The following is a 25,164-nucleotide window of genomic DNA, read 5'->3' as shown; positions in this document are numbered from 1 at the left end:
GTGGGGAGGTGGGAGAAGGGAATATAATTTTAGTGCAGGTGTGGGGAATGTCTGGCCTGTGATCTGTATAAGGCCTGCAAAATCATTTGGTCTGCCCTTGCCAAGGCATTGGGATGAGTTAATTAAATGTTTGACCAAATAGAGCAGGCTAATTATTAAGTTGATAATTTTGTGTGGCCCTCAAATGATATAAAAATATTCAAATAGACCTTGGCAGAAAAAAAGTTCTCCAACCCTGCTATAAATAAATGTATGGAGAATAGATAACTAAATAGTTGAGTCTTGTAGTCCAAGAATAGAGAATCCATTTATTTTAGTCCTTTTTTAAGTTTTTTCTCAGAAAAAATCAGGGTCTTCAACAGTTTAATAATTTTACTCCTAAGTATTTTATATTCTTTTATTTTATAGTAAATGGAGTCTTTATGTAGAATTTTGTTTTCTAATTGCTTGCTGCTATACAACTGATATAAAATATGAAATTGATATTTGTATATCAACCTTTTAACCTGTGGCATTTAAATGCACATATTAGTTAAATAAATAGTTAAAATGATAAGTATTATGTTAGGTGTATCTTATTGTAATTTTTTCTTTTCAAAAGGACTCCATTGTGTGTGTCTGATGCAGTGTCGTACTGAACGTTGTTTCGGTATTGCCTCTGTGTGTGTGTGGGAGCAATGAACTCTTTACCAAATGTCTGTGCATCCTTATACTACGAACTCCTCAAAGTCAGCTAGTGTTCTTTTCCATTGTTTTGTTTTTAGTAACTAGTACACATTGGCTAGAGTTCAGTACATTACTATTACATTGAAAGAGGACAGACTGGTTCAAATTCACTTGGCTAACAAGGGTCATACTGAAACTAGCTGTAGGACTTCAGATCTTTAAGATTTTGCCTTGGACAGAGGAGTTTGGTGGTCTTTTCTTATTCATTTCCTGTGTGCCTCAACTTGTCCTTGAAGAATTACATTTCTTCCTTTGATTACTCTTTTATATGATTTAAAAAAAACAACACTTTAGGAGACGATAGAAAAGGTGACAAGGACCAAATTGAAGAAGGGTCTCCTTCCATGCAGTTACTTACATCACAGGCTTAGTGATGCTTTGAAATGGTGTATGATCAATGTGGTGTTATGATAGAGGTGGTACAGATCAGTTATAATAATAATAGTAATAATAATAATAATAATAATAATAGCTAATACTTATAAAGGACTTACTAAGTGCCAGGTGTTAATTTTAAGAGGTTTTCAAGTGGATTAAGCCTTCTAATTCTTACAGAAACCTAGAAGGTAGGAACTGCTATTCTCATTTACAGGGGAAGCATAGAGCAGTCAAAAAACTTGCCTGTGGCCACACAGCTAATGTGGCTCTGTGGATTTCAAACCTAGGCCCTCAAGCTGCTTTTGAAGACAAAAAAAGAGCTTACAAATGCCTACTGTCAAAATAGAAGCATTTCATTCCTGTATAATGATGTAGGTAAAACATTGTAATTTATATGAATGTTGTAATCAGGTTATCCATATATGTATCACTTTGGAGTTCTATCAGTTTTTCAGAATGTCACTCAATTTCTGAATAAATAGTAGCCAACATTAAAAGTAAAGATGAGAGGAAGAGCGATGGAAGTAGTTACTAGCTTATATTATACAGCAAACATAGTTGCTTACCTTATTGAGATTATCAAAGAGCAAAAGTATTTGGAGTTTTTTGATTTATTTATTTTAGTTCATAAGAAGTTTGTATCATAAGTGACTTCTGAGTATTTATTGTTTTATTGTAGAAAGCACCCTGTAATGTTATTCTCCTGAGCAGTCTTTGAAAAAGAATAAGAATAAACCTTGAGTTCCTCTGTTCTGTATATTTGCTTTCATATGTTTAGAAAATATGTAGTTTTTCCTTTTTTATTTGTATTTTTTAAGTGAAGCAGATCAAGTCTCTTCTTTGTTGTTAAAGCTAGATAGATATTCTATTTAAAAAAAATTCTTGTTCACTACCTATACTAAAATGAAAGGGATATGTTTCTACATAGTAGTTGCAGATTAACACATTGACAGTTCAATTTAACTCAGATAATTTAGTGACTAACCTCACCTCACCTTAATGCTAGAAACGTCCCATGACTAAGAAGTTCTCTCCAAGTGCTTTAACTCTTTCCTGCTGCTTCCCGGCACTCCTGCCCCAATTCTCCTCTACAGCCATCATCTTTAATTTCAGCTCACTGGTCTGAAGTATTATTGCTCTGCTATTGATTCAGAATATACTTAAGTCCTCTAGTTTGTGTTCATTCAGTCCAATTCAGTTATTGTTTTTATTGGGCCATCTTAGATTTAAAATTGGGTTGCATGGATGTGAATATAATATAGGCCTTTGAAAATGAAATGGTTTGACAAAGCTTGTTTTATATAACATGACCATGATAAGCAGTATGTTATTTTTCAGGTCATTAAATATTTATAACTTGAATATTAATGTTCAGGTATTCTTGGTTTGTATTTTCACAGATTATAAGAGAAAATAGTATCTCTCTCAGTGAAATTGAATTGCCTTGCTCAGAGGATTTGAATTTGGAAACTTTGTCGTAAGTTATGAAATGAGGAATAGAAACGAGCTATCCTAGCATCTGTCAGATAAATAATAGAAATGCACTCTGTAAGAGCAGTAATGCCCTTAACTTTTGAGTAATTCTGAGTTCATTTGTTTCTAACCATTGCTGACTAGATGTTCAGAAAGATGAATTGTTTGTTTGTTTGCTTTTGTTTAGGTTTCTGAAATACAGTGTTCTTGCCCTCAAAAACCAATATTGGAGATTTAACTTATACATACTCCTTTTTTTAAATCCTTTCCGTTAAAAAAATGGCAGTGTTTTTAAAAATTATCTTCTTTTGCTGTATGTGAAACATGCAGGCCAGAGTGCATTTTATTAGTAAGCGCCACCTGGTATTTCTGCTGAAGAAAAGGGCATAGGAACCTGCTAATTTAGTAGAGGCACAATTGAGCATCCCCAGAAGAACAGAAACAGAAATAATTACTATTTTTACCCCAAGATAATACTAATAATGAATATTAAGGCAGAATATTGACAATAGTAAATTTGTAATCTGTCTCTAGGCAGGCACATGTCTACATAATTGCAGGAGCCTGTTTGTCCCTGGGTTTTCGATTTGCTGGCTCAGAAAACTTATCAGCATTTAACTGTTTGGTAAGAAGTATCCTAGTTTATTCTGTTCTGTTTCCTTTTTTCTCAAAGCCTCAATATGCTTCCTCTTAACTTTAAATTTTTTCTTTTGATTTTCCAGCATAAATTTGCAAAAGATTTTATGACTTACTTGTCTGCACCTAATGCTTCTGTGGTAAGTTTTTTTCACGATGAGTCTCCTTGGGAATAAAATTAAACTCAAAGGAAATTCACCAATAATTCAGTTACTTAATATGTTGTTAATTCCTGCAGTTTGCTTGAATTTAGAATGGGAGATTTGAAGTTTGTTTTATCTTTGCATTTTTATTCTGGGATATTTAGATGAGAATATGATAATTCTAGAAGGATGCACAGGTCTCTAATTCTTGTGACAAGAGAATAAATCAGAAAAACCATATTGTCCCCCATTCTGTCTCAGTACTGAATATTGATAATTGCCTTTAAAAATTAGTATTTAGTAAACATGCAGTTGTTTTTGAGGCATTGCTGCTTTATGACAGGAACACTGCAAGATTTTTATTTCCTGCTAAAAACCACACAGATTTATGCAACATTATAATATGAGAAAATTAGAGACATCAAAAAATCTAAAAGTGGTTAAATAAGTTTGAATATATCTATACATTGTTTTACAATGGAGCTATCAAAACCATGTTCTAGAAGACTTTGTTGTGAGTGAGATTGCTTATAATAGGTTAAAAAAGGTTAAAAATATTGTGTATAGTAATGTCTCAATTTGAAAAAAAATGTATATAAATGTAGGAAAAGATTTGGAGAAAAATAAAGGCAAACTTTACAGCAGTTCTCTTTGGTTGTTACTATTCCAAGTGATAGTTATTGCCTTTTGTATATTTTATTTCCTGAGTGTTCTATATTGAACTTAAATTTCACAATCAGAGAAAATACTTGTTTTTATAGTTTTTTAAAAAGTCATAAACATTTGTTTTTAATTACTTGTTTTTGATAATGAAGAAATGTAACATGGAAGTTGATAATAAAGAAATGTAACAGTCTTCTTTTCATATTTCCAGACAGGTCCTTACAACCTGGAGACATGCCTGAGTGTGGTGCTGCTGTCTCTGGCCATGGTTATGGCTGGCTCGGGGAACCTAAAGGTTTTGCAGCTTTGTCGTTTCTTGCACATGAAAACAGGTGGTGAAATGAACTATGGTTTCCACTTAGCCCATCACATGGCCCTTGGAATTCTATTTCTGGGAGGAGGAAGGTAAATGAGTATATATTTCTTTAATGAAGAGCTCATGAACAAGACCTATAAGAGTGTCTTATTTTGAATTTGAAGATGAAAATTTTTTATTCTGATTAGCTGTTAGTTTATCTGAAGACATTAGTACACTTTAAAAGGGCTTTTTAATGGTTTGACCATTAATTTATGCCCTACTTAGTAGAGTTACCATCCTCATTCTAACATAGTTAGCATCACTGCATTTCTCAGAAGAGTATGAACTTAGCACTTTATTGCTAATCTTCTTGTTCCCCACTGTTTAAGGATTTTACCCTTTTACTAAGGTGCTTTCTCGTAAAAGTCACAAACACTATAGCCAACAGATTCTATGGGATTTCCTTAGTTTTTAACTTCTCTTTTTCCATTATCTGTCATTTCTGACCACCTTATCCTTTTATAAGACTTTCCTGGCTTTTAATGATCTCTGTTGAATAAAAATAAGCATACAAAAATTGTGCAAATTACAGGAGCACAGCTTAATTAACTACTTGCAATAGTACCATATAGATGAAGATATAGCTCATATCACCTGTTTTCACTCCAGCCATGCCCCTCCTAATCACTGGTACTTTACTTTTGCCCAAAGATAACCACTAATTAGTTTTAGATTGGTTTTACCAGTTTTTAAAATTCAAATAGAATCGTATATTATGTATCTTTTTGTGACTTCTTTTGCTTAATGTTATGTTTGTGAGATTCATCCCTGTTGGATATTGGTCATGTTTCAGTGTTGTTGAATTCCTGTATGATAGGAATCAATAGTCACAGTTACTGATTTATTCTGCTGTTGGTGGACATACTGTGTTATTTCCAGTGTGGGGCTACTCTGAATAATACTCTTATGTCTATTCTTATACATGTCGTTGGTTTGTTATGTATAGATCTATGAGTGGAATTGGGTCAAAGGGTGTATAGGTATGATCGATTTCAGTAGACAGTGCCTTCAGTGCTCCTAAGTGTTCACATCGTGTCACGTGTTCATCAGTACCTATGATGTTCTAGTTGCTCCCCATTCTTGTCAACACTTGCTAGTCACCCCAATGAGTAATGCCTCATTGTGGTTTTAATTTCCTTTTCCCTGAAATAATAATGACCAACTAGAAATCTCCTTGTGTAATGTTCAAATCTCTTGCTACTTATTTTCATATTGGCTTATTTGTTTTTCAAATTTTATTTGTGGTAAAATACCATAAAATTTGCCACCTTAAATATTTTTAAATAAACAGTTCAGTAGCATTAAGTATATTCACATTTTCATCTTGCAAAACTGAAACATACAGACACTTTATATAAAAACTCCTCTATTTCCCCTTATCCCAGCCCCATTCAACCTCTATTCTTCTTTCTGTTTCTATCAAATTGTCTACTCCATATTGGTTTATCATTGTGATCCTGAGGCCTTGGTCAGTTTTGTATGTTGTAGTTATCTCCTCCTACTCTTTGGCTTGCCTTTTAACTCTCTTAATGGTATCTTTTGATGAGCAGAATTATTATTTTTTGATTTGTACTTTTTTGTCCTATTTGTCTTCCAGAAGTTTTTTTAGCTTTTCTATTCATTAGCATTTAAAATCTACTTGGAACTGATTTTTCTGCACTCCCCCCCGCCTCCCATCCCCCCAACTGATGGCCTTGTGTTATTGAGAAGTTTATCTTTTTTCACTCTTCTGCAGAACAACCTTTGTTATAAATTAAGTGTTCTCATACTTGTGTTTATTTGTGTGCTGTTATATACGATTGGTCTATGTATCTATACTTGCACCAGTAGCACACTGTCTTAATTATTGTAGTTTTGTAGTAGTTCTTGATGTATGGTGGAGGAAACCCTCCGAACTGGGATTGCTTTCTCAATAGTGTGTTTTCTGCTCTTGGCGCTTTTCACTTCCATATCAGTATTGGAATTTGTTTGTGATTTTCACACTAAATAAGCTGATAAAATGTTGATCAGAATTGTACTGAGTCTCTCCATGGGTTTGGAAGGAATGGAAATCTGTTACAGTGTTGAGTCTTCCAGTCTGTGAATGTGATGCACCCCAGCACTTTGTTCTAGTGCAGCCGTGGGCAAACGAGGGCCCGCGGGCCGGATCCGGCCCGTTTGAAATGAATAAAACTAAAAAAAAAAAAAAGACCGTCCCCTTTTATGTAATGATGTCTACTTTGAATTTATATAAGTTCACACAAACACTCCATCCATGCTTTTGTTCCGGCCCTCCGGTCCAGTTTAAGAACCCATTGTGGCCCTCGAGTCAAAAAGTTTGCCCGCCCCTGCTCTAGTGTGTGACCTTGGTTTACTGACATGTTTTCTAAAGTCACATAGGTTTATTTGTCCTCTTTTTTAAGACTGAACTAAACATTGGAACTTGCCTTTCCAGGGCATAGAAAGCAGAGGTTGTCAGAAAGGTTGCATGCCCTTTGAACAGGCTTTGTACACTTGTTCTTTCTTTAATTGTATAGAATTAAGAATGGCTGTAGAAATATTAGTATAAATATTCTTATTTCATCATTTTTGAAATACTATTTTCCTTTCAAAATAAGACCCTACATTGATTTTATTCTTATTCAGTGCCATCTTTCACCATTCCATACTATACAACCCTACTTGGTCTTCCATGTTGAGTAGGTTTTCTCCCACGCTGCCTCTGCTCTTCCAGTGATTCCTGGTTGTTTCATGGTTATGTGTACTCTGTGACAACATTTACGCTTATAGTACAGGTACACCCTTACATTCAATGTCAAAATTACTGACATTAATAGCCAACATTTGGATTTTAGTTTTATTGTAATGGTAAAGAGAAAATGGCCTATTTTATGCACCTGTCAAATATTTTCTTACGTAAATTTTGAAATCTTTTCTTTCTAAATTCATTAAATATGTGTGTATGATAAATGCTAAGTTTTTACTTGTTACCCTAATTTAAAGACTGGCAGGGAAAGCGGTTGGAGGGTGTGTGTGTGTGTATGGAATAAAATATGTTTGTATATTAAGTAGCTTCAACAGTGGTTTTATGTGATGTCTTGTACCATCTTTATTTCAAAATATTTGTAAGAAAAACTCCAGAACTTTAGACTAACCTGCCTGTTTGCCATGCTGAATTTGAACAACATTAAAATAATTTGGATGGTTTTACTTTACTAAGGGTATGTGGCTTTTATAAAATAAGTTTATCATTGATAATGAAAAACCATTTTTATTTTGAGAAATAGTTGCTTATTAGTTCAAATTTTGTAATTTAGCATTTGTGGGATATTGCTTCTGCTTTAAGTAGTGCATGATCTTGAAGTAGTTTGCATACTTACTAAGAAGTGAAATTTTCACAGCATTGACATGTATTTTCAAGGCCTTGCCATTGGTATGCCTTGCCATAATAAATACCCCAAGAGCTGGTTTTCAAGAATGCCGTGAAAGTTTGACAGTATCATTAATTATGTCTGTACTGCCTGAATTTATCTCCCAGGTACTCGCTGAGCACCTCAAACTCCTCCATCGCTGCTCTCCTCTGTGCCCTTTACCCACACTTCCCAGCTCACAGCACTGACAATCGGTGAGTCCAGTAATTCTGACCCGCATGATCTCTCTGCAACTCTCTAAGGGGATAATTTGGTCGTGTTTTGGTTCCAGGGACTCATTTCCAAATTAGCTTTATTGTGTTCTTGAACTTAGTTATCTTTCGGGCTATTTTTTAAAGTTTCTCTTACAAAGTATTAGACCAGAAGAGAACTTTGGACATCTGATTATTGGTTTGTCTTTCATGGTACTTCAGTCACTAGAATTGCTCTAGACCTGGAAGTAGACTGCCAAGGTTATCTTTAGGGAAAATTTGATCAAAAGGTAATAGCCAAGAGGAGCTGAAGATGATATATTTTGTGCTATAATTAATTCCAAGAGAGAAATTTGTCTGATTTAGTGGCAATGTCTATATGAATCACTTTTTTCTCTCTTTTACATGAATGTCAAGAAGTTTTATATAAATGACATGGGAAGGACAAGAAAAGCAAAATGCAGCAAAAAATCAGTCAATTTAAAAGTGGTAGCGAGCAGTAAATCTTAAACACATAGGAGTAGTCTGACAATACAAACGCTTTGCCTTCAGAGCACAAGAAACCAATTTCTCTAGACATCGGTACAGCATGGCGTAAGGGAGGGAAGTAGCTGCTTGCATCCCATGACATTTGAGATGACCAGTGTGCTCAACTGAAGGCACCCCAGCCACCCAGGGATGAAGCCTCATTGTGGAGCAAAGCCATCACTTTAAACTGCTTTGTAGCCCATAGCACACGTTCTTTTACAAAGTGGCCTGACACGAAGCCCACACTTTAATGATAGGTGGTGCGTAAGAACATTATTTTTAAATTAATATAAATTAGGAAAGTCATTATGGTCAGCTATTGGTGAGAGTATAGTGGAAAACCACACACATTACTGGTTATATTATAAGTTGGTTTAGCTATTTAAAAAAAAAACAATTTGGTGTTAAGCACTAAGAACCTTTATATAACTGATAAATAGTAGTTTTTTTCTGGCCATGATTGATTTTATTTCAAATAGTTTTGTAGGGGTGGGTAAATTTTGGTGGGAAGGGGGAGGGTATTGCTGTAACTAAAATTTAAAATATAATGAGGTTTCATTTTATCCTTTTTTCCTGGGATCTTGAAATATAAAAACTTTCTTTGTGTGTTTAAATTCTAAGATATAAATTTTAAAAAATATTGTCATAATCTCACCCATTATTTTTGGTGTAACATCCTTGTAGGAGAGCTTTCCTGTCTGAGGAAGCTGGCACTCTTTCTTCCCCCTTCTTCCCTATGAGTACTTAAGGAAAAAATAAGAACTGAAAGTAAATACCTTAGGAGGGGAAAAGGGATGCCTGTTTTGAGCAGCAAAGGATATTTGAAATCTGATTTTATAAATGATCAATTTATTACTACATATTTTCATGTTAGGTAAATTTTACAACCCTATAAAACCTTGTAACTGGAAACTCAAGTAAAGAGTTCGTTGGTAAAGGATCAAATATCTATAATTTTTAAAAGAATTTCTCCATGACATTTTAATTGGATTTTCTTATTTTCCTTCAAGATAACTGTCATTGGAAGAGAGCATGCTAGCGTCTTTCTGGTTCAGTCTGTCGGCCACAGCGGAGTGTAGAGCTCGAGCTGTTGCTGTTGTCACATGTTGGTTACCTCCTGTCTGTTTTCTGTGAACAGGTATCACCTCCAGGCTCTGCGGCACCTGTACGTGCTGGCTGCAGAACCGCGGCTGCTGGTGCCTGTGGATGTGGACACAAACACCCCCTGCTATGCCCTCTTAGAAGTTACCTATAAGGTAACACTTTCACCTGTCATTTATTTGTAATTTTACTACCACTCATTCATCTTTGCAGGTCAAAGTATTTCAGAGGTTTCCTTTAAAAAATGGCAGTAATGAGTTGAACTCTCATAAAAACTGAAGCCTCCACAGTTCTCACACATCCTGCCAGCCAGCCAGGCTCATTTATAGTCTGTGAGTCTAAACTCTTAGAGATCAGCAGCTGCCCTTCCATACTCAGAACTTGTTTGAAAGTGTCCCTGTTAACCTTATGTGGCTGGTGGTAGTGTTCTAAAAAATGAACTGAGTTGGAACTGTTGTAAGATTGGTTAGCAAAGGGCATGAAAGCCCACAGTCCTGTATTTGAGAAGAGATCTTTGATTTAGATGCAGGACTAGATTACACATAATGTACCTTTCATTCAGAAAATGATTGAGTACCTTTGGCCTGTCAAGTGCAGACTGGCAGTATCGCCAGCATCGGAGTGCAGTGCTCCACGTGATAAACGTGGTGTGGACCCACAGTGGGTTGTAGGCTTGAGCCCTTTGAGACTTGAGTGTCAGAGGATGCTGTGCTATTTGATAGTCTGTACACACTGCGGGAAGGAGAAGTATAGAGTGGAGATGTTTCTTCTTTGTAGCTCCCCCTAACTTAGCGATTTCCAACTAAGTGTGGCGCAAGAATTTTCAAAACATGCGATACCTGACTATTTAGAGGTCAGGTGCACGGACCTCTTTTCCCTTAAATTGTCAAATTTTAAAAATGACTACAGCCCATACAACAATAGCCGGGGTGAACAAATAAAAATTATACCTATTTTTTTTGTCAGATTGGCAAAAAATATATTTGGGTGTGCCATAGAATTTTAGTAAATAGTTTCTGTGTGCCATGAAATGGAGAAGGTTGAAAATCATTGCCCTAACTCTATCGTCATTGTGGCTCTTGTATTTGTTAAGGGCACTCAGTGGTATGAGCAAACCAAAGAAGAACTGATGGCTCCCACCCTTCTTCCCGAGCTCCATCTTTTAAAGCAGGTAAGTTGGATATGACTTAGGGAGATCTATCCAAGGGATAAAGTCACCAGAGCAGCATAGCATAAAAAATAGTTAAACAAAATCCTTAGCTTTCTCTGTGTTTTTTTGTTTTGTTTTCTTTCCAAATGAGTAGGTTTAATTCCAGGTGGTACAGAATCGGGGTAGAAGACTGAAGAACACATTTTGGTGGGATTCTGGGCTGGGTTTACTCTGAGCTCACAGCTAAGGCTGAAATGGCAGAGAAGAACTAGAGAGCCACTGCATGATTATTATTTATTACAAAAGTTTATTCTTAAATGTACTACAGGCTCCAAGAGAGCACTTCATTCTAGCGATAGGTGGCAGCAGATGTTATGACAGGGAATCCAGATGTTAAAACAGAAATGGAGTTAAGGATCACCATTGCCGTAGGCCTAAGGAGCAGCTCACTTTTTTGCTAGATTTCTTAAAAAAAAAAAAGTTCTTATTAACTTTTTAGCGAGAGAGAGAAACATCTATGTGAAAGAGAAACATTGATCAGTTGCTTCCTGCACCCTGACGGGTTCAAACCAGCAACCTGGGTATATGCCCTCACCAGGAATAAAACTGGCAACCTTTTGGTGCACAGGATGGTGCTCAACCAACTTAGCCACACCAGAGTTTGCCAGATTTTTAAATTCTACCTGTAACCAGGGGACCTTTCCTTGAGTTTCTTCACCTCTTTTTGCTTCTGCTTGAAAGCCTTGCCATCCTCATCCATCTCTTTGGCCTGCTTCTTGCCACCTTCACAGCCAGACACGGTGCCTGTTACCCCTTTCCCGCTTTCTGCAGGAAATAGAAAAGCAGTCCCAGGAGGTGTCATGGGGAGTTGGAAGGCCTTTGCTGGTGGGTTAGATGGCCTCAGAACGTGACTCACACACACCTTTGGAAATGGAGTTTGTTAACCTTTCAACATCTCTTTCCAGTCCAGTTATTCTTATTTCTTCTGTGAAGCATGGGTTTCATTTTGTCAGACTGGCACTTTTTCAGCATTGGGTTGACTGTATTTATATTTGTCTTGGCAGATTAAAGTTAAAGGTCCACGATACTGGGAACTGCTCATAGATTTAAGCAAGGGAACGCAGCACTTAAAGTAAGTCTATTGAATTTCTCAGACATATCTGTAAAGTGAATAGAAGCACATGGGGAGACATAAATTACAGGTGAATATCTAGAATGGTTCTTGTCATCCTGCTATCTCATTCAGAACAATATCTTTGAAACATTTGTGTGAGAAAGTGAAAATTTTAATTTAGAAATAAAACCTTGAATGTTTTTGTTTATTCATTGAGAAACTTGAAGTGACTTAAGTTGGGGCAGTAATGGAACTGTAGTTGGAGCAATAATGAACGATTTAGTTTAAGAAAATAAGGCTGATGTGTATGCCCACAAAGGGAGCTTGATGACAGTTGAGTTGATGTTTGTCAGATGACATTTCTGTTGCATCTCTTTACCTTCTCTTGTTAGATTGTTGTCATAAAATTAAGCTGATGATAGATTGGTTGTAGGTTGAAATCATCATATGTAAGTAATTCTTTAATGAATAGTGAATGTTAATGTAATAGTTTTATACCTATGGCGATATGCAAATTAAGTCTTTATATTTCCAGAAAATTTAACAAGCTTGCAAAAGTTTTTATAATTTAGTCTCATTTTCCATTTCCTCCCAACTTTCTATATAATAGCTGTATTCTGTGTTGTTCTGTCTTTAGATTTGCAGCTTTATTTTCTTTTTGCTGCAACCAGTCAGTAGTGATTTGGTGCTTCTGTGTCCGACTCATAGGACTCAGGGATAGAGAGAACATGAAGACGTGTCGGATAAAATACTGCCTTTGAAGCTCACTCATGAGGACAGTCGGGATGCCTTCTTATTTAACAAGTTCTGTGAATCTAGACACCAAAGAAAAACAGAGCTTTATTTTGGCTTTCTTGTAGGGACTGGTTTGATTTTAGGCACAATAAATAACCGTATATCTTAGTGGAAAATGGTCAAGATTTCATCTCATGGGAACATGGTGTTGGGAAACATGATGTTTTAAGCAAGAGCTGCCAGCAATACCTCATATTAAGTTCAGTCTTATTTCCTTTCAGGTCAATCCTTTCCAAGGATGGGGTTTTATATGTGAAGCTTAGAGCAGGCCAGCTCTCCTACAAGGACGATCCAATGGGATGGCAGAGCCTGTTGGCCCAGACGGTTGCTAACAGGAACTCGGAAGCTCGGGCTTTCAAGGTAGCGTGGCTTGGTAAAAACTGAAGGAGAGGGGAGAGTTCCACATTCCTCTGGCCCACCCAAAAACTTACTTCTGTGATAGCACTGATGGTATGGTGTAGATGGACCTGCCTCCTCTCAGCACTGCAGAGTGTAAGGAGTGAATGACCCCTCCGCTGCTTAAAGTGGCAACCATAGTAAAGTATGGGCCATGCGCAGGACTCTAAGGATGATTCACATCTAACGGCAAGGATAGTCACAATATATCTTAACGCTATAAAAATATTTATATTTTTATATAAATAAAAATATTTATTTATATTATTTATACAGTCAATAGAATGTCAGCCTGCAGACTGAAGGGTCCCAGGTTCGATTCCGGCCGAGGGCACATGCCTGAGTTGCGGGCTCAGTCCCCAGTAGGGGGCGTGCAGGAGGCAGCCGATCGATGATTCTCTCCCATCACTGATGTTTCTATCTCTCTCATTCTCCCTTCCTCTCTGAAATCAATAAATAAAAATAAAAAAAAATTAAAGAAAATTTTAGTTTAATAACTTCACTTATTAATCCTCTACTCTGTCAAGATTTACTTAATTCATGGCAAAAATATAAAAATATTTTTGCAGGATAGCACTTGGTACCATTTAAATTTGTATTTGTTACTTATATCTTGGTGGAGATAAGATGGTGACAGGTTTAGTCTTATTTTATTTGCCTTATCCTCCAAGTCTCTGAATGCTAACACAGTAGTGTTTGGAGTGAATAAATGGTTACACGGTACGAAGCAATCTCATTCCCATGGGGCCAGTGCATATTTTGCTGAAGTCAGATAAGCTTCCACACTTGAAATATAGTCCATGATCTACCATCAGAATTTCAGAATTTAACTCAGTTTTCAGGAATTCCATGAACAAATATGTTTCTACGGGAGATACATCAGAAGCTGTGTAAAGATGTCAGGACCCCTAAGGATAGTTACATACAGCAAAAACATGGCACACAGACTAGCTCAGTGGCAGCAGAGGACTGAGAGTCGGTCTTTGTTTTTCTAAGTAAGGAGATAGCAGTTTATTTTAACTCAACTCATATTTCATTTTAGGTCAGTTACCTATGGCTAAATACAAAAGTTCCCCAGGTTTAAATAGATGTAGTTAACATCAGGGAATGTTGTTTGTCACTATTTGATAGGTTGTCTAAGAAATACCTTTGTAGGACTTTTGGACAAAGTTTAACTTAATTTATTAGCACTGTTGCTTCTTATATTAATTAGAGCCCATCCAAAGACTCTAATCCAGTTTGTAAAGAAAATAGGTACATTTAGACTTGAGTTTGAATGGGGAAAGTGTATAACAATTAAAAGACATCTCAATTTTCTGCCTCCTGGGAGTTCAGAAGTAAAATAGAAACCTTAGTGGAAAATGATAACATGTAATATACATTCATATTTCATTTTTAGTTTTGAACCTTGAGAAATACTCTTTTCTTTTTCCCTTCTAATGTACTATGTTAACCTTCTTTGAGTGTGCAGGTCAGTGTTATAAGTACATTCGTATTGTACAGTCATCACTTCCATCTCCAGAACTCCTTTCATCTTGCAAAATGGAAACTTTGGCTCCATTAAAGAGTAACTCCCCACTTTCCATCCCTTCCCCAGCCCTTGGTAACCTCCATTCTACTTTCTGTCTCTCTGATTTTGAAGACTTATTATCTCGTGTAAGTGGAATGATAGATCCAGTATTTTTCTTTCTGCAAGTGGCTTGAATGGCATTTCCCTCCCATACCTTTTCTGCAACAATCCAGTTTGCTTTTCAGTTAGTCAGTGAATGAGGTAAAAGCCTTTTTTGGGGGGTGAGTTGTGTAAGAAAGACCTGCTTATTATTGGCCTTTTGATTTCTTATAACTCCTGAGAACAGGTTGATGAAACTCTAGCAAGTTTGTACAATCTTGGGTTTTGTGGTATCATTGAAGAAAAATGAGGTAGATTTCTTAAAACTGCATACGTTGCCATTTGAAGCATAAAGGAAATAATCCTTTGATTTTACTTATATTTCTTGTTATTTAATTTTTAGCCTGAAACAATTTCAGCATTCACTTCTGATCCAGCACTTCTGTCATTTGCTGAGTATTTTTGCAAACCCACTGTGAACATGGGTCAGGTATGCATTATATGATTTGCTTATATTGTTTGTTATTATGGCTATCTGTGGATGCCACCAAGAAAATTTATCGTGCCCTTACATAGTCTAAAACTATAAAATTTAGTAATTTCCTACCTTGATAGAAGAAGCAAGTTAAAATTTTGAAGACACTAATTTTAATAGGTGATGTAATTTTCTTATGTCCGTTCTTATACTGATTTATGTTTTCAGTGTTTACAAACCTCTTATATTTATGTAATTTTATTTATTTCCTGTGTATTTTATAACCCTTCTTTCTTTTGACCATAAAACTGTTCAGGATTCACAGGTTGCCCAGATCACTGATTTATTCAATAGTTGCAGATGGCAAAGACTGGATGTAGAATTAGATGATCTGGGATTGATGGCCAATTGCCAACCAGAGTGTGTGTGGCCTTAAAAAAAGTTTTAACCTCTCCAAGAGGCAGTTACCTCATTTTTAAAAGTGGGATTAAAAGAGAACCTACCTTACATTCTTGTTTAAAGGGTAAAGTGAAATAACCTGTACCCTCTAATATATTGAATCTTTACTGCATTCAGGCATACATTGGAGGTTTTGTGAGTTGGGTTCCAGACCACCGTGATGACACAGGTGCCATAGTGATGTGGGTTTCATGGTGATGCAGGTCATCATATTTTTGTCGGAGGAGGGCCTTGTGTTCAATTCATAAAAAAGTGCAACACCTGTGAAGCGCAGTAAAGCAAGTGCAGTAAAATGAGGGATGCCTGTATTAGACACTCTGCTCGGTACTTCATGTAATTTTCTCATTTAATTCTCACCCTGAGGGTAGGTACTTTATCATTCGGGGTTTACAGCTGAGGAAACTGCCACTCAGAGATGTCACATGCTCGGGATTGCAGCTAAGTAAAGACCGGGCACTGCACCAAAGGCCACAGGACTTGTACGTGCCCTTAACCTCAGCTGGGTGTGACTTTGCTGCCTCCCCCAGACTTGTTCCGCTTAGTGTTTCTACTACATCTTTGGGTGCTGGGTTCTCTTTTTGGATCCTGCTCTTGCCAGCACAACCCAAGGATTGATTCACTTCTCTCCTTCATAGCACTTACATCCATAACTGTCCCTTGGGACTTAATTTTGGTTGTATTTTATTGATTTTTAATGTTGCTAGTGCTGTGATTTTATAAAGAGCCAGCTGTTTTACCCTTTTCTATTATTCACTGCAGAGCTTAAGAATGGACCAGTGTGGGTCAGTGGTTGAGCATTGACCTAAGAACCAGGAGGTCACAGTTCAATTCCCCATTAGGGCACATGCCCAGGTTATGGGCTCAATTCCTGGTAGCGGGTGTACAGGAGGCAGCCAATCAATGATTCTGTCTCATTATTGATGTTTCTCTCTCTCCCTCTACCTCCCTCTCTGAAATCAATAAAAATATTTTAAAAAAAAGAATGGGCCATTTAGTTGGTACACAGTTGTTCTTGATTTGATTCTGGAATGTACACTGATGTGCTACAAACAGCTTCTGATTTTTCTCAGAAGCAGGAACTTCTGGACCTGTTTTCGTCAGTGCTCTACGAGTGCGTTACTCAGGAGACCCCGGAGATGCTGCCTGCATACATAGCAATGGATCAGGTGTGGTTCCGAAACCTAGTTCACTTCTGACGAGACGTATTCTGAACGGGGAGAAGAGGTTCCCAGTGTTCATCTTTTTACTTCTCTGCATTTAGAAATTCAGAAAATGAAGCTTTATCAAAGTTGAAAGCTCTGTGCTTATCAAAAAAGCTCAGCATCTTTTATGACAGCAGTGCCCTCTCTGGGCTACCTTACTTCAGGGCTCCCATTCACCTCCTTGTGTGGCCTCTGACCTCCCACCTGAGAGCCTCTCCGTGGAGGAGACGGTGCAAGGGAGCAGTGGGTGAACAGCCTGTGCCTGCTGCTGGCAGTCATGTGCACACCTGTGAGCTGAAGCTAGCAAGCGGTTACAGGACCAGTGTATAGTTTAGGGAGTGGAAATTTGTTTTTAATTTGTGTGTGTGTGTTCCTGCTGTTTTAAAAGGGCAGTGCAGGAAATGATGCTTGACAGCTTTCCTACAGGATGGAAGCAATTGATTCACTCTGGGTTATTAGTAACACATAAGGCTTTTTTGCAGTATATCTTTCAGACTCAAATTTGCAGTTAAGCTAAGCCAGTAGTTTTCTAACTTGGCTAAAATTTATCTGGGAAATCTTAAAAACACAGTTCCTCAAAGCCCATTTTATAGCTACTGGGTCAGAATTTCTGGGATGAGGTCTAGGGTGTATAGTTTTAAAGGGCTCTTCAGGTGAATATGATACAGTGTGTTTACAGATAAGCATCTGGTAAATCATCTAATGGCATAATTGTCTCTACTGAAAAGCAGAGTGGGAAATACATTTAGACAGGGAACAATCTCCCAGACCTGAAAATCACACCGTACTGAGCAATGTGCTAACTAAAAGGCAGTGTCCAATATAATCACATAGGCCCAGATGCCTCACTGCCTGGTCTCCGATAATATTGAGTAGGAAGTGTCAATGTGGGAAGTGCACACTGGTGCTGGTTGCCATTGTGGCAGGGAATGTGCTTTCCTTCGGCTGTGAACCTTCCTTGTTGCTGTCTCAGGAGGTCTCTGTGGAGGGAATGTCCTGTATGGTTGCCACCATGGCGGCTTTGCAGATGGGTCCCAAGAGCAGTATTATCAGAATTGTTGCTTTTGCCTTCTGGCCTGACCTCAGTCATGCCATGATACCCACCAGGGTTCCCAGTGGTGACTGGCTGTGGACCTGTTGGGTTTTCATTTTTTTCAGTGACCTCATTTCCCTGTGGCTTTTACCTAAGAGCTATTCCTTTTCTCTCCTCAAGGCTGTAAGAAGACTGGGAAGACGAGAAATGTCTGAGACATCTGAACTTTGGCAAATAAAGTTGGTGTTGGAGTTTTTCAGCTCCAGAAGCCATCAGGAGCGGCTGCAGACCCACCCAAAGCGAGGGCTCTTCATGAACTCTGAGTTCCTGCCCGTCGTGAAATGTTCTATTGATAACACCCTGGACCAGTGGCTACAAGGTAATAAAAGCCTGTGCCTGTTATGCTTCTTAGGTGATGCTGGGACTCAGCTTTTCTGTTCTAACATTCTCATTGGAAAGCAAGACGAATCTGAGGGGAAACCAGAACGCCTGTGGATTTAATGTTTCCAGTTAATGAACTAGACTGATTACTTGCTTCAGCCTTCAGCTTCTTTAAAAATGTATTTGACCCTGCTTTGTAAACCCTGGAGAGAACACACAGAGCATTTTAAATAGCACTTGACACTTAAGAACCTTTCTCTAGTGCCAGATCATGTTTTCCTTCTGGCCTCTGTCTTTGTTTCTGAGTGGCATTGCCTCCCTGAGGCCAGCAGCTGTCTTCTTCCCTCTTCTCTACTCCCCTAGACCCTCAAGCCCCCACCCCCACTGTACACTGAAAATTTGAGCAAGTGCTTGTTTTACCAACTCTTGAGTTCATGAGAACCTGGGACATCATGTAACAGTGGCCTTCTATCCGTGGATGTACTGACTTGTGATTGAAAGGAAATTGTGACATTACTCATAAGTGTCAAAGTGAGTCTGCCCCCTGAGACAAATGATGGAGCCTTTTGACTTATGGAAAGCTGTCTGTGTGTGACATATGGCTGAGATTGGTTTTTAGTAGTTAACTCCTTGCTTTTAGTCTTTTCTGTTCATTCAGATACTTCTTAAACATTTCTGACAGCAATCTGCTTTGGGTAAATACTAACCCTAGTAACATTAGTGGTAACATTCTTGATTTTTTAATGTACTAGTGATCAAGAACCTAAGAGTTTAACTATAATTAAGTTAAGAACTATCTACCTAGGTCAACTGGTGTGGCTCAGTGGTTGAGTGTTGACCCTATGAATCTGGGAGGTCATGGTTTGATTCCTGGTCAGGGCACATGCCTGTGTTGTTGGGTGTGCAGGAGGCAGCTGATCAATGATACTCTCTCATCGATGTTTGTATTTCTCTTTCTCTCTTGCTTCCTCTCTGAAATCAATAAAAATATATTAAAAAGAAAAAAACAGCAAAGGAAAGCTACCTACCTATAATAAAATACTATGACATAAATTTCTGGAAAAAAATTAAATTATAAACCAGATTTGGGAAACAGCAATTCCAAGCTCCCAGTGCTTATATCTAACACGTGTACCCTATCATTTCCTCTTGTCATTTAAAAGAGCGCACAAATTTTTTTAAATATATTTTTTCTTACTTTGGGGAAAAACACAAATTATTTTATAGGCTTTCTTGTTTTGTTTCTATTTAGCATTTTATCATGTACTGCAGACCTTTGCTGTTGTTAAGAAATATGTCCTTAAATCTCTGATTTGCAGATTTTATAGAATGAAATGAAACTTTGGCAGTGACTCTAGAGTAGTGGTCGGCAAACTCGTTAGTCAACAGAGCCAAATATCAACAGTACAATGATTGAAATTTCTTTTGAGAGCCAAATTTTTTAAACTTAAACTATATAGGTAGGGACATTGTTATTAACTTAATTAGGGTACTCCTAAGCTGGCCTTTGCTAAAAACATACCTCAATTGAGGTACGTTCGCTGCGGTCGACCCCTTCCAACTCTCCCATCCTCAACATGAATTGCACGCGCCTCCCCTGTGCTGCGTTATCCCGTGCTGGCCTGTGCCGCGTCTCTGTCACCCAACCGACCGACACCCCCCACTTCTAACACCACTTCTTCAAAATAGACTAGCCCAGGCCGAAAACTGGCTTCTGCGCATGGCCACGAAGTTTCAATCACACTGTATGTGCCCGCACATGGTATTTTGTGGAAGGGCCACACTCAAGGGGCCAAAGAGCCACATGTGGCTCGCGATCCGCGGTTTGCCGACCACTGCTCTAGAGCATTCTCTAAAACAGCACTGAACTGCTTTTGTCCTATTGCTCTTTAGGACACTTGATGGTTCCAGCATTGCTCTGAGCCTCCACCAAATTTGCTGCCTCAGTTCCTAAAAATGTGTATTTATTTTCTAGTGAGGAACCATCATTTTTTAAAACTCTTAAATCTATGATCTCCACTCTCAGAAGAACTAGTTGCTGGCTTTGGGATAGAGCACAATAAATTCAGTGAAGATGTAGAACTGATGTATGCATCATCATGGAAATGTCCTCATGTTTTGCCTTACTTTTTTTTTTTTTTAAATATATTTTATTGATTTTTTACAGAGAGGAAGGGAGAGAGATAGAGAGTTAGAAACATCGATGAGAGTGAAACATCTATCAGCTGCCTCCTGCACATCTCCCACTGGGGATGTGCCCACAACCAAGGTACATGCCCTTGACCGGAATCGAACCTGGGACCCTTCAGTCCGCAGGCCGACGCTCTATCCACTGAGCCAAACCGGTTTCGGCTGTTTTGCCTTACTTTTAAGGCCACTCAGTAATAACCCAGATCACGCATCCATCCAAAAATGCATTGGATTTACCATATTGTCTAGATGTGTATATGTCTCCTCAATTAGATTTTAAACTGAGCAAAATAAAATGGGTTTTAAGTTAAGAACGTAGAGAGGTTTTATTAACTTTTTAATATCTTATTATGGAAAATTAAAACATAATAAAGTGAACAGTAGTTTAATAAGCCTGTCACCTGGCCTCAGCATCCACCAGCATTCTGCCATCCTTCTGTCATCTGTACCTGCCACATTCAGTTATTTCTCAAATTGTGCCATTTTTCTGTCCCCACCAGCAGTGGGCTGCAGTGCAGTTTTTGGCATTGTCAGTCCATTTAATGTTAGGCTGCTGGTGAAGATGTAGTGGTGACTCATTTAGTTTTAATTTGCATTTCCCTGGTAATTCATGGTGTTGATTATTTTCATGTGCTTTCTTTGTTACTCATACACCCTTTGTGAAGTGTCTGTTTAACATCTACCCATTTTTAAATTGTCTTTCTTTTGGTTATTGAGTTGCAGGAGCTTCTACAAATTCTGGCCACAAGTTCTTTGTGAGATGGTTTGCACATATGTCCTCCTACATTTTGCCTATTCCTTTTCTTAGGGTGATTTTTGATGAACGGAAGTTTTAAGTTTTGATGAGGTTTAATTTCTCAGTTTGTTGTATAGTTATTACTCTGCAAATACTGTCCAAGAAACCCTTCCTACTCCAGGTCATGAAAAAACTTTAAAGTTTTCTATTAAAAGCTTTGCAATTTTATCTTTTACTAGAGGCCCAGTGCACAAATTCATGCACCAGTGGGGTCCCTCAGTCTGGCCTGTGGGATTGGACCAAAACGGGCTCTCTGACATCCCCTGAGAGGTCCCAGATTGGGAGAGGATGCAGGCCAGGCCAAGTGACCCCATTGGTGCACATCAGGCCGGGGAGGGATGCGGGAGGTTGGCCAGCCGGGAAGGGACCCCGGTAGGGTTTCAAGGTGTGTCCAGCCCTTCTCACTCAGTCCCGATCTGCCGGACCCCAGCAGCAAGCTCACCTGTCTGTCGGAGCATCTTCCCCCTGGTGGTCAGTGCACCTCATAGCAACTAGTTGATGGTCAACTGTCTGCTCCCTGGGGGTCAGTGCATGTCCTAGCGAGTGGTTGAGCGGCTTTAGCATATCATTAGTATATTACGCTTTGGTTGAATGGACACTTAGCATATTCGGCTTTTATTATATAGGATATTTAGGTATATGATTAATCTCAAATTAATCTTTTATGTGGTATGAGGTACGAGTTGAAATTTTTTTTAAAATTAATACAATGTCCAGTTGTTCCAGGACCATTTGTGGAAAAGACTTTTCTTTGTAATAAAATTGCTTTGAGACTTTGTTGGAAATCATATGCTGAATAATCATTGTGAATCTGTTTCTATAAGTGCTGTACCCTTGGTTGGTCAGTCTGTCTGTATGCCAGGACTATACTGTCCTAATTACTGCAGGTTCAGAGTAAAATCTGAAATCTGGTAGTAGGAGTCATCATGTTGAGAGGGAAAGTTATAGCAGTAAATGCTTACAATATGAAAGAGGAACAGTCTCAAGACACTAATCTAAGTTCCTGCTATAAGAAACTAGAAAACGAGAAGCAAAATAAACCTAAAGCAAGCTTTTCTTTTTCTATTTTCTTGAAGCAAAAACTTGGATCAGTGACTAGCAGTTCCTTGCCTCAGGCTCAGCATTTTGCTCAGAGGAAGGATAGAATGGCTTATTGGTGCTTTGCCACAGGAATTAGGACATTTTTGTTTCCCAGAGCTTTCACCTAATGGGTTATCCAGCATCTCACATCTGGGACTTGAACTGGAACTCCTGGACGTTCCTCAGTTAGTTCCCGTGACAGAGAATGTCCTTCTCCTGACCCTGTCCTGTTGGGAGAATGGGATTGCCTGGTGCCCAGACCACTAGTTCTGTAAGTGAGGTCCGCTGGAGCAGCAGCACCTGGGCACGTGTTGTAAATGCAAGTTTTCTGGTCTCATTCAAGAAATTCTGGATGTGTTTTAATCAGCTCTCTGGGTTCAAGTTTGAGAACCTCTGGCTAAGACTAATTAGAATCTAGTCTTGGAGCGGAAGTCAGTCCCTTCCAGTGCTACACAGTGGAGAGAAGTGTGGTAAAGTGGGTGTTTGTGGAGACAGCTAGTGTGCCACTGTACTTTTATAGCACCCATCACAATTTGCAGTTATGCATTTGTTTGTGTGATCTCTCTGTTCCCCCCAACTCTAAACTCTGCAGCGACAGTCCCTGCCTAGTATATGGTAAATGCTCATTGAGTTCTTGATGAAAAAGAATAAAAAGAAGGCATTCCCTCTGCCTGTCAGGTGTGTAGTTTCATTTGTGTTTCTCTCACAGCTGGGGGTGATGTGTGCCTGCATGCCTATCTCAGTGGGCAGCCCTGGGAAGAGTCTCAGCTGAGTATGCTGGCCTGTTTCCTTGTCTACCACTCGGTACCAGCTCCGCGGCACCTGCCATCAGTAGGACTGGAAGGTACTGCAAACCTAAATCCCTCTTTTCAGTATCACTTAGGTTTTTAGTTTCTTGGTAGGAGACATATCTAGCGAGTTATTTTCTCTTGGGGGTTTTTGTCTTCATTCATGGGTGGATGTTACTTTTTAGAACCTTTTCTGACAAAAACTCTCTAAACTTTCCACATGCATAAACTTTTATTTACATTCAGAAAAAGATGGGTTACTAGAAACTAGAAACCCAACTAGAAAGGATATATGCACCCCTATGTTCATAGCAGCACAATTCACCATAGCTAAGATTTGGAAACAGCCTAAGGGCCCATCAGCAGATGAGTGGATTAAAAATCTGGTACATCTACACAGTGGAATACTACGCTGTGGTAAAAAAGGAGTTCTTACCATTTGCAAAAGCATGGATGGAACTGGAAAGCATTATGCTAAGTGAAATAAGCCAGTCAGAGAAAGATAAATATCACATGATCTCACTCATTTATGGAATATAATGAACATAAACTGATGAACAAAAACATATCCAGAGACAGAGAAACATCAATCAGACCGCCAAACCTTAGAGAGAATGTAGGGGAGGGTGGGGGTAAGGGGGAAAGATCAACCAAAGGACTTGTATGCATGCATATAAGCCTAACCAAAGGACACTGACAACAGGGGGGTGAGGGCATGAGTGGGGGGGATGGGAGGTAATGAGGGGTTAAGGACACATATGTAATAACTTAATAATAAATTTAAAAAAATAAAAGCATTAAAAAAAAAGTTGGGTTCTTCCTCACAGAGCCCAAACAACCTGTACGTACCAACAAACTAAATGTTCATATTGTTTTTCTCTCTTAATTGATTTTTTAAAGTTATTTTTAGTTTTCAAATTGTATTTAAATAATATATGTAATTAAAAAAATAGTTTCACATATAGTTAGTTATAGGTCACTTTCTGAAGTACAGAATGAATAAATTTAAATGTTTGCATTAAATTATGTTTTACAGTGCTTAGGGAAATTCATAATTTTAATGTTGTGTTTGGGTAGTTGATTTTAAAGGGAAGAATGCCAACTCTAACCTGGCTGAAGCTGTCTCCTTGAAGGAGGATGTGGGCTGAATCTATTGAGAGGTGTGACCTTTCCCACCATTTGCATCTCTTTAGGGAGCACAAGCTTTGCGGAACTACTCTTCAAATGCAAGCAGCTGAAAATGCCTGTACGAGCTTTGCTAAGATTGGCTCCTTTGCTTCTTGGAAACCCACAGCCAATGGTTATGTGATTGCCTCTGGTGGAAAAACTGTCCTGCAATGTGACTTCTGCACAAAAACATGACCAAACAACACAGCTAAAGAAACATTTGTAAGTGTTATAATATAATCAGGGGAAATGAGCTGCACAAACCTCAATGTATTTTAAAACCTTAGTGTTTTAAATATTCTAGACTGTTGCTGTCAGCATTAACACATGATCTATAAAAGTGAGTTAGAATTTACTTTTTTAAATAAAGTTTTTTGGTTTGTTTTCAGAACTCTTGATGATTTCATTTGGGGTTCCAGAGGTTAGAGCAGTGGAGTCTGGGCTGGACATTGGTTTCTAAAGTCCTTCATCTGTGGTGATTCAAGTGAAGTGACCTTATGCTCAAAAATGCAGGTTTTAAAGATTTTAAAATTTTCTACATCAACATAAGTCCTTCAGCATTTTCTAAGATGTCACAGTTGTCCTGTTTAAATTAGTTTGTACCAGAAAGTATGATTGATCATCTAAATGGGAGATTTATATTCTAAGGAAGAATTACCCAAATTGAAGCCTGTTCTAGATAGAGAAAATATGACATTCCACTGTAAGATATAGCTTCAGAAATTGTCTGTTTCCATCCAAGATGTAAGAATATTCATCTGTATTAGGGGTCTCTGGACTAGAAGATGAAAGGTACTCATGGAGGTGTTTCCAGCTCCTGCTGTCTCCACTGTGACCTGTGCTCTGTGCTTCTTGAGGCCACTTGGACCGTAAACTGGTAGAAGCTGTAGTCACATCACATGTTCACTTCCTGAACTGTGTG

The 25,164-nt window shown here is 38.2% G+C and overlaps 1 protein-coding gene across 1 annotated transcript in view; it reads left to right on the top strand.

Annotated features, from left to right (window-relative positions):
- ANAPC1 (anaphase promoting complex subunit 1) overlaps positions 1 to 24,633 on the top strand; it is a 108,744-nt gene extending 84,111 nt beyond the window's left edge. Inside the window, exons 35-48 of the mRNA XM_006769219.2 lie at positions 2,505 to 2,581; positions 3,112 to 3,202; positions 3,300 to 3,353; positions 4,231 to 4,424; positions 7,895 to 7,981; positions 9,645 to 9,762; positions 10,701 to 10,778; positions 11,822 to 11,889; positions 12,888 to 13,026; positions 15,075 to 15,161; positions 16,676 to 16,771; positions 18,021 to 18,219; positions 22,997 to 23,131; positions 24,269 to 24,633. Coding sequence (XP_006769282.1) covers positions 2,505 to 2,581; positions 3,112 to 3,202; positions 3,300 to 3,353; positions 4,231 to 4,424; positions 7,895 to 7,981; positions 9,645 to 9,762; positions 10,701 to 10,778; positions 11,822 to 11,889; positions 12,888 to 13,026; positions 15,075 to 15,161; positions 16,676 to 16,771; positions 18,021 to 18,219; positions 22,997 to 23,131; positions 24,269 to 24,384 — 1,539 coding nt within the window. The 3' untranslated portion in view covers positions 24,385 to 24,633. The remainder of the gene's footprint in view (positions 1 to 2,504; positions 2,582 to 3,111; positions 3,203 to 3,299; positions 3,354 to 4,230; positions 4,425 to 7,894; positions 7,982 to 9,644; positions 9,763 to 10,700; positions 10,779 to 11,821; positions 11,890 to 12,887; positions 13,027 to 15,074; positions 15,162 to 16,675; positions 16,772 to 18,020; positions 18,220 to 22,996; positions 23,132 to 24,268) is intronic.
- Positions 24,634 to 25,164: the final 531 nt, after the last annotated feature.

Source organism: Myotis davidii, unplaced genomic scaffold (genome assembly GCF_000327345.1).
Source record: "Myotis davidii unplaced genomic scaffold, ASM32734v1 scaffold744, whole genome shotgun sequence".
NCBI lineage: Eukaryota > Metazoa > Chordata > Mammalia > Chiroptera > Vespertilionidae > Myotis > Myotis davidii.
This window is presented reverse-complemented; position numbering and strand designations above follow the sequence as displayed.